Consider the following 17922-nt stretch of genomic DNA (forward strand, 5'->3'; position numbering starts at 1 on the left):
CTAGAGTGACACTGGCAGGTGTATCAGAGTCAGCGCCAGGGCTGCATTAGCTTTCACTTATAGGTTCAGAACTAAGGAACATGTTTCTTCCTTTTTTTCTTTCTTGGAAAACCAGAAAGAAATAGGAAACTTTGCACCAAAAGGTTAAATAACAAACCCCTCACAAGTCCGTTAGCATGTGCAGCAATTATTGAGCTAACACGCAAGCCACTAACGGTGAGAGGACCCCGTCCTCCACCTCCCTCTCAGCAGTTGCACCATCCCTTGGTGAAAGGTCCTGACCAGGGATGCCAAGGCTCCCTAAGGACCTGATCCGATGCCTGCTGAATGCTGTGGCAGAACAGCTACTGATGGCAATGGGAGAAGGATCGGGCCTTTTGACTGGAGACTATCATCAGCACAGGGGTCCTTGAGGGTTATGGAACTAGCTAAATGCTGGCATGTGGCTTAATGCTCTGGCCTTCTGCAAAGAGGGTGCAAGTATCAGAGGGGTGCACAGCATGTATCTGAATGAAATCTGTGTGCTACGATATGACCAGAGAGGAGAGGAAACGGGGGAGTTTAGAGGTGTGGGTTTGGGTTGCTCGGGATGAGAGGATGGAAGGGTGTGGGGGTGGGGAGGGTTGTTTAGAAATAGAGCTGAAGGTGTGGGTGGTAGGTGATGATTAGGGGGTTCGTGGCACCTGGCATGTTGTTGTCATTATCTTACTAGTAGTCTGAGGTAGAGCTGAGTGGGGATGAGCGTGTGGGGGGGAATGCAGGTGCAATGGGCTGCAGGCTGGCGGGTGATAGTCAACTGGGGAGATAAAACTGGGAGGATAAGCAGGGAATGATATAGTCTCCTGGATGATTTCTGATAATTCTAATTGTCTCGTCTCTCCCCTCTCCCCCACTTCTGAACCAGCCGAATCCCTCCAAGCACATGGAATTCCTACGAGTAATGATAATGGTGATCTGGTGATTGTGGTTTTGGTGACAAGAAAAATGCCTTCCTGGGAAAGAAAGAGAAACAGCAGCTGCTTTCCCACAGGGGTTGGAGCCACCAAAGGGGCAGGAGACTGCCTCAGCACAGAGTGTGGGGCTGGCAGCAGGAGGGGAGAGAGTGCTACGTGTTTCTGGTACAGCAGTGAGGGTCTCCTGGTGCACTAGTCCATTTGGGTGGAGGAGGACATTAGCATTCTCCTGGCCTGCAGATTTCCAGGGGTTTAGAACCCAGCTAGGCCTTAGGACAGGACTCAGGAGAAAAATGTGATCATCACAATAAAAAAAAAATCAGACCCTATATTTGGTATTGATTAAAAGAATGTCGGGATTCTGAGAGATGTTGTTCCCCATTTACAAGTCCAAACCTGCTTTGGTTGGCAACATGAAACCAGACCAGAATATCAGGCATCCTCCCCACAGGTGCCATGTTCCTCAGCACCTCCCAGCCATCCTACTCCCCACCCCTGCAGCGGTTCCTCTTTCTTTCCTACGGCTGTTATTTCTGGAGGGGGGTAGGGAAGGGTGTCTCTGAGAGATATGGGGCAGCTCTAGGGAATTCTTTCCAGAATCCTCTTCTGAGCCTCAGGTTTCTTTGATTTTTCTCAAGCGCTGGCTTTGGTTCTAAATCTGGAAATGTGTCAGTGATGTTTTCACTTGTTGGAGAGATTAAAGGGACAGTCAAGATTTAAACCAGCAGACATGGTTAAAAATATGGTACTAGAATGTCACATGGCACGTTTAAAACTGACAGAACTGTAAAAATCCAAGTCACTTTTCCCCAGTAATCTCCTATTTGCTTTACACCCTGCATTTCACTCCTTTTGTGCAGTGACATTAGCCAGATCAGTTTCACTTCCTCATTCTTGACACTTTCCCTTGCTAGTCGCCAAGCACTAGCCCAGGGCTAAACTGCCAGGAAGGCTTTAAAGCTAAACAAAAATGTTTTTCCATTCAGTTAATGGAAACCTTGCTGTTAATAAGGATACTGACATTGACCTCATTTGGAAAGCGCTTTGAAATCTACTGATGAAAAGCACTATCTAAGAGCTAGGTATTATTGTATTGTTGTAATTTTATTATTAAGTTTTGAAAAACATTTTTCTCACACAATCTAAATTCCAGCACAAATGACTTGACACTGTCCCTTTAAGAGTTTTTCTCTCCCCAAGCTCTTCCTCTTCTACCAGGATAGTGCAAGTGATGTCACAGTGGTGAATTAGTGATGTTGCAGTCACTGCCGTGATTATGTCACAAACATGGAGTTATGACCTCAGTGGAGAAAAGAGTGGAGAACTCTTCTTTAACCAAAGTATCTGCGATAACAGAAGAGAAGCAGGGAAACAACCAGACAATGGAGCCTCATGCACTAGTGGGATCTTGTTTTTACTTTGATCTGGCAGGATAGTCCCTCTTCCTTACTTCTAGGGAGTCCCAAGTGTAAACCAAAGGGGATTTTCCTGGAAAGGAGCCAGTACAGGGAGAAGTGTTGAATAGTTAATATCTTCCCCACACTGACCCTGGTTCTGAAGAGCCTCCTTTAACTTGTCCTGAAGGTAGTGACCTCACATGGGTTTTGTGAAGCATGAGCTGTGTTTATGAACCATAAAGAGAACCTTGAACAAATGGAGCTAGAGGACAGAGTGTTATTATATCATAACAAATCCATGGCCATTGAGTACTTAACAGCATGAGCAAGGAGAGAACTCAGATGCTCCCACTCCAAAAGCATACAGCCCTAGCACTTGAGCTAAAGGTGACTCTCCATTAGCTGACAGCACTATAGGGACTATGACCCACAGCGAAACAGGTCTGATTCTGCTGTGCAGAGGGCAGTGACTGTATGCATAGACAGGCAGACACACACATGCCAATTTGTTACAATATGATCATTATTGACTGACTTGGTGTCTCATTTCTCCTGTATGCTGTGGGCATCAATACAGTTCAATATGTCCTAGACAATGGCTGTGTGTGTGTAACCACTGTTTCTGTGAAACTGAATCTGTGCCATTTGCAGGGGAGGTGCAGTTATTTCCTGGGGGGAACTGTTGGGGATGACATGTTCTTGGGGTGCAGTTGCTGCATGTATAGAATCCTTTTGCCACCTGTTGATTCACCTTCTTAACAAACTGTCTGATGAGAGAGCTGACTCCATGCAGCTATTGAGCTAAAAAATTCTTCCCAGATGCTGGGCTAGAAATGCACAAGTGATGTCCTGGCTTGGCTGATTTCTCAGAAAGGGGTTGCTTGCTATGGGGAAAAATGTCACTTTGAAGTGGGTCTGATCAGAATCCTGGGTTTTTTCCCTGTCCTTCTCGCTCCCTCTCTTGTGCTTCTCCTTCATTCCCTCTCCTCCTTCTCTCCATCCTGTGCCCCCTTTCTTGTCCTCTCTCTCCTCTTCCCTCTGCCTGGAAGCTTGACGTCGTTGTTCTACGGGGAGCAGAGCGAGAAGGAGAAATCTCCGTCAGAGACCAGCCCCCCGGATGTCGATAACAAAGATGTGGTGAGTCTTAGTGGGATGTGGGAGGGAAATTAGCTCCATCCTGTGCAAAGAGGAACTCTCTTTACTACAGGGAGCCCAGGTTTAAAATTAGATTAGGTCACCAGTCTGAAGTTTCCTGTTTAATATAAACCAATGATGGAGCAAGGAGCTGTTCTTTGTTTTCCTGTGAAGCGGCAGTTTTCTAATTCTCTTATAGTGAGTGTTAGTGTTCGAGAAATCCCCACCCCACCCCACTGCTCTAGCACCAGGGGAGCTGTTGTTGCTGTCAGCAGTGGGAGTGCTAGAGTAGACAGTGCACTGGTGCTTTTGCCATTGTGTCTTCTAGATCCGTTCCCAACAGGGTTAGACAACACTGTGATAGAAACTCTAGAGTACTGTCTATCTCAGTACTCCTTACATGGAAGATTTTCCTAAATTTCCCAGGGTAGATGCAGCTTGTCTCTCTCTCATTCCCTCTCCTCCATCTCTCCATTGCCCTGCTCTCACTCTCTCAGCATGTTTGTCATACAGAAAGATTTAAGATCTGGCTAACAAAAAGATGATCCCCTAAAGTGGCTCTGGTGACATTCCTGGCATCGCCTCTTCTTCTGTACAGCAGGTCTTGGCCGTTTACTGGGAATTCTCCTGTTTCCCTCTGATTTGTGACCCTGTTCACTTGTCATTAGGTGGAGGGGGGGGATGTACATTTCATGGGGTCAAGTCAAATGAAAGCCCATGGGAGTAGCCTGTATCCTGCAAAGGGAGAATTGCCCCAGGGAGGCAAGCTCTTTCCCAGGGCTAATGCCCTTGTGCAGTCCTGGGAAGGGTTCTGCTGTGCTGTCGAAGGACCTGTCCTTCAGAGGAGCCCTGGAGCTGAGGTCTGCCATGCCAGCCAGTGCCAAGGAAGGCTGCTTGAGTCTGTCCTTGGATTCTGCAGTATTCAAGCCCCTGTCATCCCCACCTACCATACTTCTCAAACCCGCTCCCAGATCTCTGCAGCGATGGGGCTTCCCTGTCCTAGCCTCTGCCCTGGCTGCTCTTGCTGTGAAGACAAATTCCCTAATCTCCAGCCTAGACATTTTCTTCCATCACTTCAGGGCCATCCCTCCTTGTCCTTCCATCTCTTGAGAGCGTTAATAATTCCCTTCATTCACTTGTACTGTCACCCTGATGGCTTCTGTAGGCTGTGATCATGTCCCCCCAGAGTCATCTTTATTCTAGGCAGTGCTAGCCAGGTTCATGCCCAACAATTTCCCCCAGAAGGAATATGACCCGGTGCATTTATCTGTTGACTCCTCTCTGCTCTCCTCATACGTCTTCGCCAGTCCCTTAGCCTCTCTCAGAGGGCTGCTACCTGGATGCTAAAGGTCCTGTGGCATTTTCAGAAAAACAGAGGTGCTCACCTCCATGTTCTGTCCCCATTGACACTAGTTGTGCGGTCAGAGCTGGTCACTGAGTGCTGAGCAGCAGCTCTGTTAGTTTAGCAATAGTTGCCTTGCGGCCAGCCCCTGACTGCCCTCCTTGGCCACAATCACCGCACGGCTGCTCCCTGGTTCCCCGCAATGTGAAGCAATCTGAGGTCACACTCCATTTCTGGTACCTTGGTTTGCTCTCAACCAGCTGATCCTGTTAATTTTACCTTCCAGGGATTCTGCTCCTGGCTCATTTCCATCTACCAAATGAAGTAAGTACATGTCCTTTCCTGTCTGCATTGGATGGCAGCTAACTGGCCTCTCTCTGCCTTTCCATGTATCCAAGACACCATCACCAGTGAACATCCCAGTGCTGCTGTATCTGCTTGGCATCCCTTGATCAGAAAGCACCTCCCCTGGAGGGGGAGGGGAATATGGGCTTTTTATTCATTACACCCTGCTGTCCCTTTTTGCGCTGCCCCATCTCCCCTCTGCCCTGGTTCTGGTGAGTGCTTCCCTCCCACCTTGAGGGGCATTCAGGAGGCCCACAACATACTTGAAGTTCAGAAAAAGTTTGACAGACTTCTCCCCTACCACCCTCATTTTTGTGGTGCCCTTGGTTCTGATCAGGTCCAGAAGAGTGAAGCACTGCGCAAAAAGTCTGTTCTCAGGGCCAGTGGGGATCAGAAAGGGCTGGAACTCCCCTGAGAGAGACCAGACACAGGGGCTTTCCACCTCTCATTTAGCAGAGTTGGCTAGTTCAGGAAAGCGTCCAGATTTGTTGGTGGTTCACTGGCTGGACTCTCCAAATGCTGGGAGATCACCATCTCTTCTTGTGTCCATCCAGGGATCCGGTCCATGGAATGTCAGGGACATCCTATTGTGTGGGAGTTAGAGATGAAGACGTCCAATTAGGTGCCTTCAGGGGCTAGTGCAGGATTGTTTCTTTCAGAGTATGTTCCAAGGCTTTGTCCAAGCCCAGATTAAATGTCCCAAATGAGGGGGCTCCCTCTCAGCCCTTCCCTTGGGGACCAGTCTGCAACCCTCTAGATGTCCCAGATGTCCCATTCCACAGGTGCCAGAATGCCATCCTCCAGGGAGAGACTCAGAGCACTCTCCTCCTGAATCCCTTATGTGCTCTCAGGAGGGATGGCCTGAGTTTGAGCCCTGCAGTATTTGGGGCTGGTGCTTTCCACTGGAGAGTGGGGGGGCCATGCCCCCTGAACAGGGAGGGGCGATCTCACATCACCTGCACTAACACACCATCCGCCTCTGTATCGGTAAGGGATGAGGAGCTCCAGAGCAAGTGTGGGATCGACGCCACCACCTACCTCTCTTTCCAGCGCCACATCCTGGTGCTGGTCATGATCGTCTGTGTGCTCTCTGTGGCTGTCATCCTGCCTGTCAACTTCTCTGGGGACCTCTTGGGTAGGTAATTCTCTGAGCCCACTGGTTGATCCCAGTGGCAGGGCACAGATCTGCACAGCACATGGGTGGGCATCATGCACCAAGCCAGATGGGGGAATGATGACGCTGTCAGTTAGCCAGGAAGGTGGAATTCTGGATAAGGTGTGGTGCCCGGAAGATTGGTCCAGTGCAGGGGGTCATGCCTGGGAGATTGGTCCCACGGGGTGTGGGTTGGTGGCCAGCTGTGGAGTATAGGAAATGGGAGAGGCCAGAGAAGCTTTGGGGCTTGCAGGAGGAGGCCAGGAGAAACCCCAGGGAAGCAGCAGAGAGGAAGGAGCCAGGAGGGAACCCAGGCATCTGTCACAGGGGAGCTGTTTGTATTCTGGGCCTGAACCTCTTGAGATGTGTGGCACTCCCATGACCTCCATGCTTCCCCTCTTCTCTTCCAGGAAGCAGTCCAGCTCATTTTGGCCGGACGACCATCACCAACGTCCCAACACAGTACGTTCCCCCCACACCTTGCCGCTTGAGGGGATGGCTGCCAGGGTCACAGGGTTAGACCATCAGCAGTGTGGGGACTGGCCCCTGGGACCAGGGACAGGGTTTACTTTTACATGATTCATAAAGATCCCCGTGTCTGATGCACTGCAAAGACGTGTGAGCGCCTGATGGCCAGACATGGACAGCTGTACAAGAAGAGATGGGAGCCAGCATTCCTACACCATGCACTATAGCACCTCCTGCTGGAACTGCCGTAGCTTGGAGCTAGCACCTCCCCAGCCAGCACTCCTACCCCATTCAGTACAGCACCTCCTGCTGGGATGGGTTTGGTCTGGAGCAGCTTGAGTTTACAAGTTCTCTTGCCTCATTCCTCCAGCAGCTCAGCTAATGCTTCTGCAGCATTCCCTCTGGTGCTCCCTACTGGAAGAGGCTAGGACTGCAATAACTGAACTCCCAGCAGCTCACCCTCTTGCACCCATTCCTTACAGCACCTTGTGCTGGAAGAGGCTGGGACTGCAGTAGCTATGAGCATGGATGCTATGTGCTTTTGGTTTGCACTGTGATGGGCCGATAGCTTGCCCTCCAGGTGGAGGGGAGGGTGGGACTGCAGTGGGTTCAACTGATCTCCAGTAGGGGTTCTGCTTTGTTAGGATGCAGATCTGTTCCTTTTTCTTGCCCAGAGACCGTCTCCTGTGGCTGCATAGTATCTTCGCTCTCATCTATTTCATTATCACCATCCTCTGTATGGCTCATCACTCTGTCCAGCTCGAATACAAGGAAGATGAGAAGGTGAGCTGCCCCCAGTCCTCTTCTGCCCCTCCCAACCCAAGGGGGGACTCTGCACAACTTTGCTTGTCCTTTGCCTAATCAAGTTGAAACTTGTTTATGTTGCTATCGAGGGACTGAGCTCAACCTACGTCCAAGCAGTGTAAGAGGTGGTAGGTTCTAGTGGTTACAGCAGGGGCCTGGGAGTCAGAGGCTATTCCCAGCACTGGGAGGGTGTATGCTTGAGTAATTAGAGCCTGGAATTAGAAGTCAGGACTCCTGGTTCTGTTCTCACCTCTTAGAGGGATTATAGTGAGCTGGTTGGGGACTAGGAATTAGGATTCCTGGATTCTATCCCAGCTTTGCCACCAATTCACAGGATGATTTTGTACCAGTCTCTGTGCATCATTTTTGTCCATCTGTGCAATGGAAGAGATTATATTGACCTTCCTTCCAGGGAGAATGGGAGGTGCTGCAGAGGCAGGAGTGTTGTGAATGCCAGACAGAGCATGGTTCTGCTCCCCAATCCCTCTGTCTCAGCTCTTCTTCTCCTCTCCCAGGTTGCCCGGACGCTGATGGTCACCCGGATTCCCAAGGAGATCACAGACTCCTCCCTTCTCATCAAGCATTTTCAGTGAGTAGAACCGCAGGTAGCTGCTTGATCTGTGCCCATCTCTATGAGCTTCCCTGCCCCTGGTTCTGCTGATTCTTGATGACTGACTGGAGGGAGGCAGGTCAGGATGCCCATGGTCTGGAGGAAGGGTGAAAACATTAGAGGAACATCAGTGTGGAAAGCAGGTGATGGTGCTGGCAGCCAAAGGTCTCAGGTAATGAAGAAAGTAAAGAAAATGCAGCTATCCTCCCTCTTCTCATCCAACATTGCCCAGGAAGATTCATCTCCTGGGGGTTGGTAAGTGCCTGGGAATAGAAGCCTGTCCCCCTCTGCAATCCCAGCTCTCCCTTCTTTGAGGAGCTGGGGATGAGGAGCCAGTGGGGCTGGGAGAAGCAAGTGGTTTGAGTCTCTTCAGTCTCCTGGAGGGGAGAGTCTCACATGTCTATCTGTGTATGTGCCCCCCAGCGAGGCCTATCCCAGCTGTACTGTCACCAACGTCCAGTTCTGCTTTGATGTTCGCAAGCTGATGAAGCTGGATGGAGAGAGGTGAGTCTGCACTGGGGCCCTGGTGCCTTGAACTCCTTAGGAGTCCCATGGAGCTATCCCGCGATGCCTGCACATCACCCATGGATGGGCTCAAGAGTCTGTATGCACACTGCCTCTGCAGGCTCTCCGGAGCCGTCATCCTGCCTGGATCTACTTTACCCTGTAAAAGAACACTCCTGTAAGCCGGGGGAGCACCCCCACTTTGTCCACATGGCCTCAGGAGTCCCAGGTGATAGCGGGGAGAAATCTCATTCCTTGGCCTCCCTTGGCATTTGAGGTTTCTTTATTTGAGGTTCCTGGTGGCCTTGCCTGTCTGGCAGGCTGTGCCTGGGATACCTTAGGACTCTCTACCGCTAGTGAGCACTGTCCCCTCCTTGTGCTGGCATGGCACCAGGCCCCCATGCCAGGAGGAGCGTGCACAGCAGGATGGGCATATCAGGCTTCCCCCTCTGTCCCTGTCCACCATGGTACGTATGGGGTATTCCGGCCAGGTGTGCTGTAGGGGGCATCTTATGGAAGACACAGGGAGCATCTGGGTGTATATGGAAAAAAGGCTCCTTTCCAAAAAATTAGGGGGAGCTGCTCTCTTTTCTGGGAGGCCTCATGAAGTGTCCTCTCCGATCCCATTCCTGGCAGGCGCAAGGCGATGAAGGGACGACTTTACTTCACCACCAAGGCACAGAAAGAGGGGAAAATCATGATCAAAACTCACCCCTGCGCCCGCATCTTCTGCTGCCACAGCTGCGGCTTCGAGCAGGTAGGAGATTGGAGGGGTGGGAGGTGGGGCCGGATAACACTCGCCCCCAGCGACCCCCAGGCATCTGGTCAGAGATTCTCTTCCAGCTTCCCCTCCCCCCACTGTTCCGCTTCTGTGACAGCCACTGAACAGTGCTGTTCTCCAGTCTGCTTCCCGCCATGCATCCTGGAGGATGGAGGCTCAGGAGAATGAGCCCCAGCGTCTCACACTGGCTGAGATGGGCCAGGGGAACTCTCAGGGCAAGAGGGAGGTGTCCACAGATCAACAAACAACCCACAGAATCAGTGGGTTTAATTGGCAGCCAGGCACGCACGGGTGCTCACCGGAACCTGAATTGTGCATTTAGGAAACACTCGCCTGCTACTGCCCTCTAGGGGCACAAACTGTCACTTGCAGCTAGTGTTCCAACCCAGACAGCTGTCTCCTTGACACAGACCTTAGTGGTGTTCTTTTGCAAGCAGCGTGTCTTCCTGGAGAGAGTGGAATGACGCGCGGTCACTCTCACTTTCACACCCCGCCATGGGTGACTCACTGCAGCTGTGCATCCTGGGCTAGCATTTGTCAGCTGTTGAACACTGTTTCTTAATATTTCTTCCTGCAGTATGCAAAGGCCACGATCAGTATCAGGGTCCCGTTGCGCTAGGTGCTGTACGTGCCCACAGAAAAACATAGGCTCTGACACTCAAAGGCCCCGATCCTGCAAGTTGCTCCTCACTGGTGGACCCCTGTGTGCACCAGCATAGACCTGCCCAAACAGAGCAGCTTCGTTCGGGGGCAGGCCTAATGAGACAGGGAACACCTGAAGGATGTTGGGAGAGGGATACAATCAGATAGAGTCAGGTTTAAAATCCATAGGTGCATTTTCAGGTTCTTTCCTGACAGTTATGAAGTGTAAGGGTCAGCTCTCCTTATGTGCCCCTTGCATCATTCACTGGCTGATGTCTCATAGGCACCACACCTGGGGTGAGTCCAGAGGAGCGGTCTGAAGGAGGAGGCCATAGTGATCTTAGGGTTCAATGCCCCCTGGTTCTACTGCTGTTTCTTAAGGTGAAGGTGAACAAGGTGGGGGCCAGATGCCCTCAGTCAATGTCCTTTATCCCGGCGAGAGGTGATGCTGGGGTTAAACATACTCATGGTGGTGGGAGTTTCAGTTTTAGCATGTTCCCAAACACTGCCTCCTTAAATCCTGCATCAATGCATCTTCTGCCCTAGCTTGGACCACAGGCCCCAGCTCCCTCCTGGAATCCTTATTTCCCTCACATGGGTGAGGGAGGAGCCTGGACATACAAAACCAGCTCCTCTCATTCCCACTGGTAGCTTGCTCCATGACTGCCCCCCAATAGCTAGTCCAGGTGTTGATGTGGCAGCCCCCAGATTTCATCCCCAGTGATCTGCTGGGAGGTGAGTCCCCATCTCTCTGGGAGGTAAGCTCCTTTTAAAGTGATCTTTCCTCTCCCCTGCAGGTAGATGCTGAGCAATACTATGGGGAGCTGGAAGAGAAACTTACCGATGAGTTCAATGCTGAGCGCAACCGCATTACGCTCAAGCGTCTTGACATGGCCTTCGTCACTTTCCAGGATGAGAGGATGACAGCAGTGTGAGTGCCACCTCAATGAGAACCAGGCCGAGGCCCTGCTAGCTAGAATGGCCCTCTGGGCAGTCTGAAAATAACTTTCCCCTACACATTACCCTCTCCCCATGGGAAATGAACCTGAAATTCACACAGCTCTGGGGTGTTTAAAAATATATAATATTATATATATAAAAATATATAATATAATATAAAAATAACAAACAGCTTCGGCTTCTCTAGCACTTTCCACTGCTGGGTTTGGTACCAAGAATAGTTAGTCCGTTCCTGCTTCAGAGCCAGCAGGGGTGCCCGCCGTCAGTGGCCCTGGTGCTTTGAGGCCATCAAGGGGCGCTCTGAGTATTTCCATGGTTCCGCATGGACTCTGATTTTCAGTAAGATAAACCCAAATGGTTGTTTAGTCTCAGTTGGACTCTGCCCATCATATCAGCAGAGGAAATGACCTCTGAGTTTGGCAGAGTAACACAGACTATGATTGTGGGAAGAACGTTTAGGGTGGCAGAGATCCTGAACACCTTCCCCTCCTGCTCCCCCCCTCTCTTCTCATATATGGGAGCAGGAATCTGTCCCGTGAGCACCGTCTTCTCTTTCTCCTCTCTCCTGTAGGATTTTGAAGGATTACAGCCACATCCACTGCCGCAGGCACCCACAGCAATCCTCTGTGACCACGGTGGTAAAGTCCCACAGCTGGGGCGTCCGCTATGCCCCCGCCCCCAGTGACATCATCTGGTAAATCTCCACACAGCTGGATGGAGGGTGCACCAGGGCACGAGGTGGATCCAAGGGTTTAATTCTCCCAGACCTTTGTGCTAAGGACTGAGCGCTAAGGACTGAGAATTTGCCTCTGCGAGGCCTGAGCAGTGATACCCGTGCAGTGAGGTTGCAAGTCTCAGCTAGGCCAGGCAAGGAAGGGGAAAACGAAGTCTCCTGGACTTTCTCTGGCATCGGTGAATCCAGAGCCCATTGCAGGGGGCACAGAGGTTCCATTGTGCTGGGCCTCCTGGTCCCTGGGGATGCCCCCAGTTCCAGGTTGGACAGTGCAGGGGACAGTTGTGTTGAGATGGGGTGGAATGGGGACTAATAGCAGGAAACCCAAAAGCAGAAGCCCTGGAATAATCAGAAAGGATGGGGTCTACGTGAGGGGACGGCGGGGGAGGTATAGGGCAGAGTGAACATGGGAGCCAGGGGTCAGGCTGCTGAAGTGGGGAGAGCCCCTTCCCGGCCGGGTACCAAGAGGGACACCCCAGCCACCTGCACCACTGTGCCTTTCCCTGTGCTCCAACTGCTGGATACTCTGTTCTCTCATAGGGAGAATTTATCTGTCCGTGGCACATCATGGTGGGTGCGATTTGTGCTCCTCAATATCTGCCTCTTCATCCTCCTCTTCTTCCTCACCACACCTGCCATCGTCGTCAACACTATAGACATGTTCAACGTGACGCGGCCGGTGGAGAGCCTCAAGGTAGACAATTCCTGCGGGGCTCTGTCTCCTGGACTCAGAGACCCTCCTAGGGGGTTACCCATCTCCGAGCTTGCCTGAGGAGGGGCGGGTGTGTGCTGTCCGAGAAGAGCAGAGTATGCCTCTTCTCTGCACTCTCCACGAGTGGGATGAGTGTCTTTTGGCAGGCAGAAAGGGAGAGCCCACATGGTTGGCAGCCACATGTCCCTGATGGAGGCATCCTCGGGTCCTGTCTCTTCGTGTGGGGTTATGTGTGCCACTGCCTGGGGAGCATAGGGAGCCAATGGGGCAGGGCAGCTTTGTGAGTGTGCCAAAGCAATGGAGGTGGGGGGTGACCATTACAGACTTCACCAAGTGCTGCTTCATCCAGAGCTGCCGTTAATCCAGCCCCTTCCTCCCCAGTAACCTGTGAGCTGTAGCTGGGCGCCTGGGTGCTTTCTCTGTCCCAGTCAAGCCTTCTGTCCTCAGCCTCGCCTCCCCTACAGCGGTGGAGCGAGTGTCCCAAGAGCCTTCCACCAGCCAGGCAGGGTCCTGAGCTTGTCTCTGGTCTCTCCCCTCCCCAGAATCCCGTCCTCACCCAGTTCTTCCCCACGCTGCTGCTCTGGGCCTTCTCTGTGTTCCTGCCCTTCGTCGTGTACTATTCCGCCTTCTTTGAGTCACACTGGACCAGGTAACTCACAGCCTTTCACCCTGCGGCCTGTCTCCCCCTCGGAGTCACTCAGGATCTGGAGCTGAATGAAAACCCCAGTAGGTACCGTTCAGTCCATCTGCAGGGGTCAGGGAGGAATTGGTCCCTGCAGTCTGTTCCGCAGGTCGCTGCCCGGTCTGGACTGAACAGGCTGCCAGTCCCTCCCTGAGGAGATGGTTCCGTGCCCTGGCAGATCACTGCCTCTGCCCTCGTCTGCACTAGCCAGGTCACTGTGCTAGGTGCTGTGCTGTTTGCTCCCACCTCCGTTGGTCAGCAGGCACCTGGCGCCTGCACACACAAATGCTTCAGTGCTCTCGGCTCCGTTCCAAACAGGCACTGAATTTCCAGGACAAGTGAGGCCAAATGGCTCCCAGCGCAGTGGTTCCCATGCCTGTGGGGATGGAGGTTCAGGCGCCCACCTTTTAAAAAATGACTTGCTACCGGGGGGGGAGGGGGTGTGTGTCAAAGCTGCCCCACTTGATGAATGTCCTGTAGTCCCCTCTCTTCTCCCTTTATCTATGCCCCTTGCTTTAAACCTGCCCCGGGGCTGCACTAATGCCTCCCCATGGCCTCAACCAGCAGTCCAGCTGTGGTTGTCCAGCTGCGCTCCCCTCTCCGCTCCCCTCACAATGCCCCACTCAGCAGCACCCTCTGCAGGTGGCCCAAGCCACCCAGTGTCTCCAGCCATGCTCCTTCCATTGGCATCCCCTGCAAGTGCCCCTTCTTCTCCCCCTGAGCACAGAATGAGTGCCTCCAGTCTCCACCACTGAATGTCCTGAGCTGGTGATCCAACTGTGACTCATGGGTGAGTGGTAAAGCTGGCCATTGCAGTTTGTGAGCTACAGACAAATTTCCAGCTGCAAATACTGTCGTGGGAAGTGGTGAGAATTAGAGAGAGACAGAGGGATTTGGAGGGTGGAGGGCTCCCCAGATGGCTTCACCACACCCTGTTCCCCCACCGTGGCCTCTGCATAGTTTAGGGAAAGAATCTCCACCTTCCCCAGTTAGTGCTCTGCTCCAACGGTTAGCGCTCTGCTCCAACAGAGCAGCGTCCCCTTTGAGGACAATCTGATTCTCCAGTGCAGCATGGGACCCAAGCCCCAAGCATCTCTCCCTCCAGCTTCTCTTCTGTCTCCAAAATGTATAAAGATCTTTTCCTTTTTCGGTAGGTCGAATGAAAATCAGGTCACGATGCACAAGTGTTACTTCTTTCTGGTGTTCATGGTGATTATCCTGCCCTCGCTGGGGCTGACCAGGTACCACCCACGTGCACAGCCGTCCTCATCTGCCTGCAGACTGGGAATTATGTACATGTCCCTGGAGCTCTTCATCCTGAGGGATCAACTCCAAAGCGTTTTGCAGAGACTGTGTGTGCAGGGATCACTTCACCACCACTGAAATGCAGTGGCCTCTGCAATGCAACACAGCAACTCTTAGCACTCAGCAATTCTACACACCAGTTATGGCAGAAAGTGAAGTGTATTGAATCCCTTTGAAAAGTAATAGGAAATTAGGGAAAAAACATGGAATTGCCCATGGCCCAACTGACCAGGATGCCAAGATTAACTCCCTGACTCTTGGGTAATGTGCCATCATGTCTTTAATAACCATGTGTATTCCAGGGGGCATCAGTGTTCCAGCTCCTCTGAAAGACTGTCACCGCACAGCATCCCCGAGAGCAGTAACTCTTTAAAGAGCAAAAATATCTTACAGATCAATAGCGGGTTATTTATCATTCTCTGTGCTGTTGCTCCTTGGCCAATGCCAATCCATAGCTTTAGGGACTGTTGAATGGCCCAGTTTGTCTTTGAGAGAGAACTGACCATCTCCCTCTGGGAAATTTCCTGGTCTAATGTATTGATAGTGTGTATCAAACAGAAATGGCAAAAGCAGTACAGCTTCTCAGAGGCTACTCATTTGCAGAGACTCCTGCTGAGACCCAACTGTCCAGCCTTTTAGCCAGAAAGCGCTCGCTCCTCCCTTCTCTGCACTTTCGTTGTCTGTTCCCGGGACCGTCCTATCCCCAAACTCTCCCCTAGTGAGCCCCTCAGCCCAAGGACCCAAGCTGCACAGCCCTCTCCTTCCTGAGTATGAGCTAGATCAAGTGACCCTGGGTATTAACCCCTCTCTTGTTCAGCTGATCTGCAAAGGAACTCTTTAGCTAGGTGTGTATGTGAGCCTTATCTCAGGTCTAGCCAAGCTGTGATCAATTCCGGATCCCAGGGTGGGGGAAAGATTGTTTTAATCACCTTTGGGGTTTCCTTATTCTGGAGCCAGCTGGGATCCAGTTTGGTTCCCAGACAACTTAGAGAAGACATTGGGCTGACCTAACTTGCCCTCAGCTGCCTGTGGCACCAAGGGGTTATTCTAGCAGCTGGGACTGGTCAGAGCATAGAGATCCTTCAGTCATATCCCTGATGCCAACAGCTTTATGCCACCTAAGGATTCTGGCTATGCTGGGACAATTGCCAAGCAGCTAGTGGCCCTTTGCGCAGCTGGAGATGTGCAAAAGGACCAAAGCATCAAGCCAAGAGTGCTCTGCAGGAGCAGCAGCCACTCCAGTAAGATTTTGACACGGCTCCTTTGTAGGTTTAACCCTTTCTGTGGAGAGTTCCAGGTCTTGTAACCAGGTCCTTCAGTAATTGCCACCTTTGACAGAACAGTGTTTTCCAGCATTTGCACCATGTGGACCAACTATTCCTTCCCAGACCAGCCTTGGTTATTATCATTATTGTTATTATTCACACAATGCCAAAATAAAACAGGCTGGGCATGTTCCACACCAAGGTCAGGCCTGGTGCCAAAGGGAATTCCAGAGATGGGTGGGGGCAAGGTGTGCTGCAAGACTTTTTTCTGCTCTCTACATGTGCGCACATGCGTGTGCATGCGAGAGAGAGAGAGACTCTTGCCTATATGCCCTGGATATTCTCTCTTGTCTGTATAACACACGTCTAACCAGCTCCTGTTCTCCCTTCTCTCGTCCAGTTTAGATCTTTTCTTCCACTGGCTCTTTGACATTCACTTCTTGGATGAGGCAAATATCAAGTTCCAGTGAGTACTGGCGGGCCCTGAACATGTGTGGAGCCATGTTTGTGTGGGAATGTGTGTACATGTGTAGATTAGGTGGAGCTGCATGCATAGCTGGGTGTGTATAGGGGCAGAGGAATTGCGTTTTGCACTGTCAGTGTTTTGGTTGCAGTGTTTTGGGACGCCCCAAGTTTTGGACCCCATTTCTGAGCGATCCCCTGAGCAGAAGGGGCTGCAAGCTCATGGATCCAGCAATCCTGCAGCTGTCACCCCCTGCACTGCTGGGCAGCAGCTTAGAGTGATTCGGGCATGAGTCCTGCAGCCACCAGCCTGGCACAGCTCTTCTCTGGCCATCTGCTTGGGACACGTCTCATTCTCTTCCCTCCTTGTTGTTTCCGGGGGCAGGTGCGTTTTCCTTCCTGATAATGGCGCTTTTTTTGTCAACTACGTCATCACGTCCAGCCTGATCGGGACAGCCATGGAGCTGCTGCGCATCCCCAGCCTCATCGTCTACGCAACCCGCCTCTGCTTCGCCAAATCAGAGCCAGAGCGGCTCCACATCAAGCGGGTACGTGGCTCCACTCCTTGCACACCTGCACCCACACGTTGCCCAGCTACCAAACCCCTCCTGGGAACTCAGACCCGCCAGATCCTGTCTCTACTGTCCTGGCCAGAAACTCAACGTCTTATACTCAGGAGGGTGGGGCTCTGGTCCCAATGCCTCTGGGGAGAGGCCCATGGCCTGTTCCAGGAGGTGGGGCTCTGGTTAGGGTGACCAGGTTTCCGGTTTTCAACCAGACCACCAAGTCAAAAAGGGACCCTGGCGGCTGTGGTCAGCACCATCGACTAGGCCATTAGAAGTCCGGTCGGCAATGCTGCGGTGCTAAGGTGGGCTAGTCCCTACCTATCCTGGCTCCATGTTGCGCCCTGGAAGCAGTCAGTAGGTCCGGCTCCACACTCCCATTGGCTGGGAACCACGGCCAATGGGAGCTGCGGGGGTGGTACCTGTGGGTGAGAGCAGCACACAGAGCTGCCTGCCACACCTCCTCCTAGGAGTCGGACTTGCTGGCTGCTTCCAGGGCACAGCGTGGTGCCTGGACAAACAGGAAGCCTGCCTTAGTCCCTCCACTGCGCTGCTGATGGGGAGCTGCCGGAGGTAAGTCCGCGCCCCAACCCCCTGCCCCATCCCTGAGCCCCTCCAAACCCAGAATCTCCTCCTGCACCCCAAACCCCTCAGCCCCAGCCCTGCCCCAGAGCCTGCCCTCCCAGATGGAACCCTCACCCCCCTGAACGCCAACCCCCTGCTTCAACCTGCAGCCCCCTTCCATACCCTCAACCCCTTCTCCACCCCAACCCCCTGCTCCAGCCCAGAGCCCCTTCCCTCACCCTGAACCTCTCTGCCCCACCCCTCAGCCTGGACCCCCCTCCTGCACCCCAAACCCCTCATCCCCGGCCCCACCCCAGAGCTCACACCCCCAGCCAGAGCCCACACACCAACATCGTGCCCCAGCCCAAAGCCTCCTCCCACACCCTGTACCCCTCATTTCTGGCCGTACCTCAGAGCCTGCACCCCTGTTAGAGCCCTCACCTCCTCCCGCACTGCAACCCCCTGCCCCAGCCCAGTGAAAGTGAGTGAGTGGGGAGAGTGAGCCACAGAGGGAGGGGGAATGTAGTGAGTGGGGGAGAAGGG

At 52.5% G+C, this 17922-nt stretch overlaps 1 protein-coding gene across 5 annotated transcripts in view; it reads left to right on the plus strand.

Moving 5' to 3' along the window:
• Window positions 1–17922, plus strand: part of TMEM63C (transmembrane protein 63C) — an 84467-nt gene that overhangs the window by 58950 nt on the left and 7595 nt on the right. For all 5 annotated transcript variants that reach the window (XM_043516240.1, XM_043516239.1, XM_043516241.1 and 2 more), the window contains exons 5-19: window positions 3400–3487; window positions 5113–5150; window positions 6164–6306; window positions 6735–6786; window positions 7467–7575; window positions 8112–8185; window positions 8630–8710; window positions 9347–9467; window positions 10931–11064; window positions 11665–11787; window positions 12367–12520; window positions 13081–13187; window positions 14375–14461; window positions 16191–16256; window positions 16638–16800. In XM_043516240.1, coding sequence (XP_043372175.1) covers window positions 3400–3487; window positions 5113–5150; window positions 6164–6306; window positions 6735–6786; window positions 7467–7575; window positions 8112–8185; window positions 8630–8710; window positions 9347–9467; window positions 10931–11064; window positions 11665–11787; window positions 12367–12520; window positions 13081–13187; window positions 14375–14461; window positions 16191–16256; window positions 16638–16800 — 1540 coding nt within the window. The remainder of the gene's footprint in view (window positions 1–3399; window positions 3488–5112; window positions 5151–6163; window positions 6307–6734; window positions 6787–7466; window positions 7576–8111; window positions 8186–8629; window positions 8711–9346; window positions 9468–10930; window positions 11065–11664; window positions 11788–12366; window positions 12521–13080; window positions 13188–14374; window positions 14462–16190; window positions 16257–16637; window positions 16801–17922) is intronic.

The sequence above is a fragment of the Dermochelys coriacea genome, chromosome 6, assembly GCF_009764565.3.
Source record: "Dermochelys coriacea isolate rDerCor1 chromosome 6, rDerCor1.pri.v4, whole genome shotgun sequence".
NCBI classification, from domain to species: Eukaryota; Metazoa; Chordata; order Testudines; family Dermochelyidae; genus Dermochelys; species Dermochelys coriacea.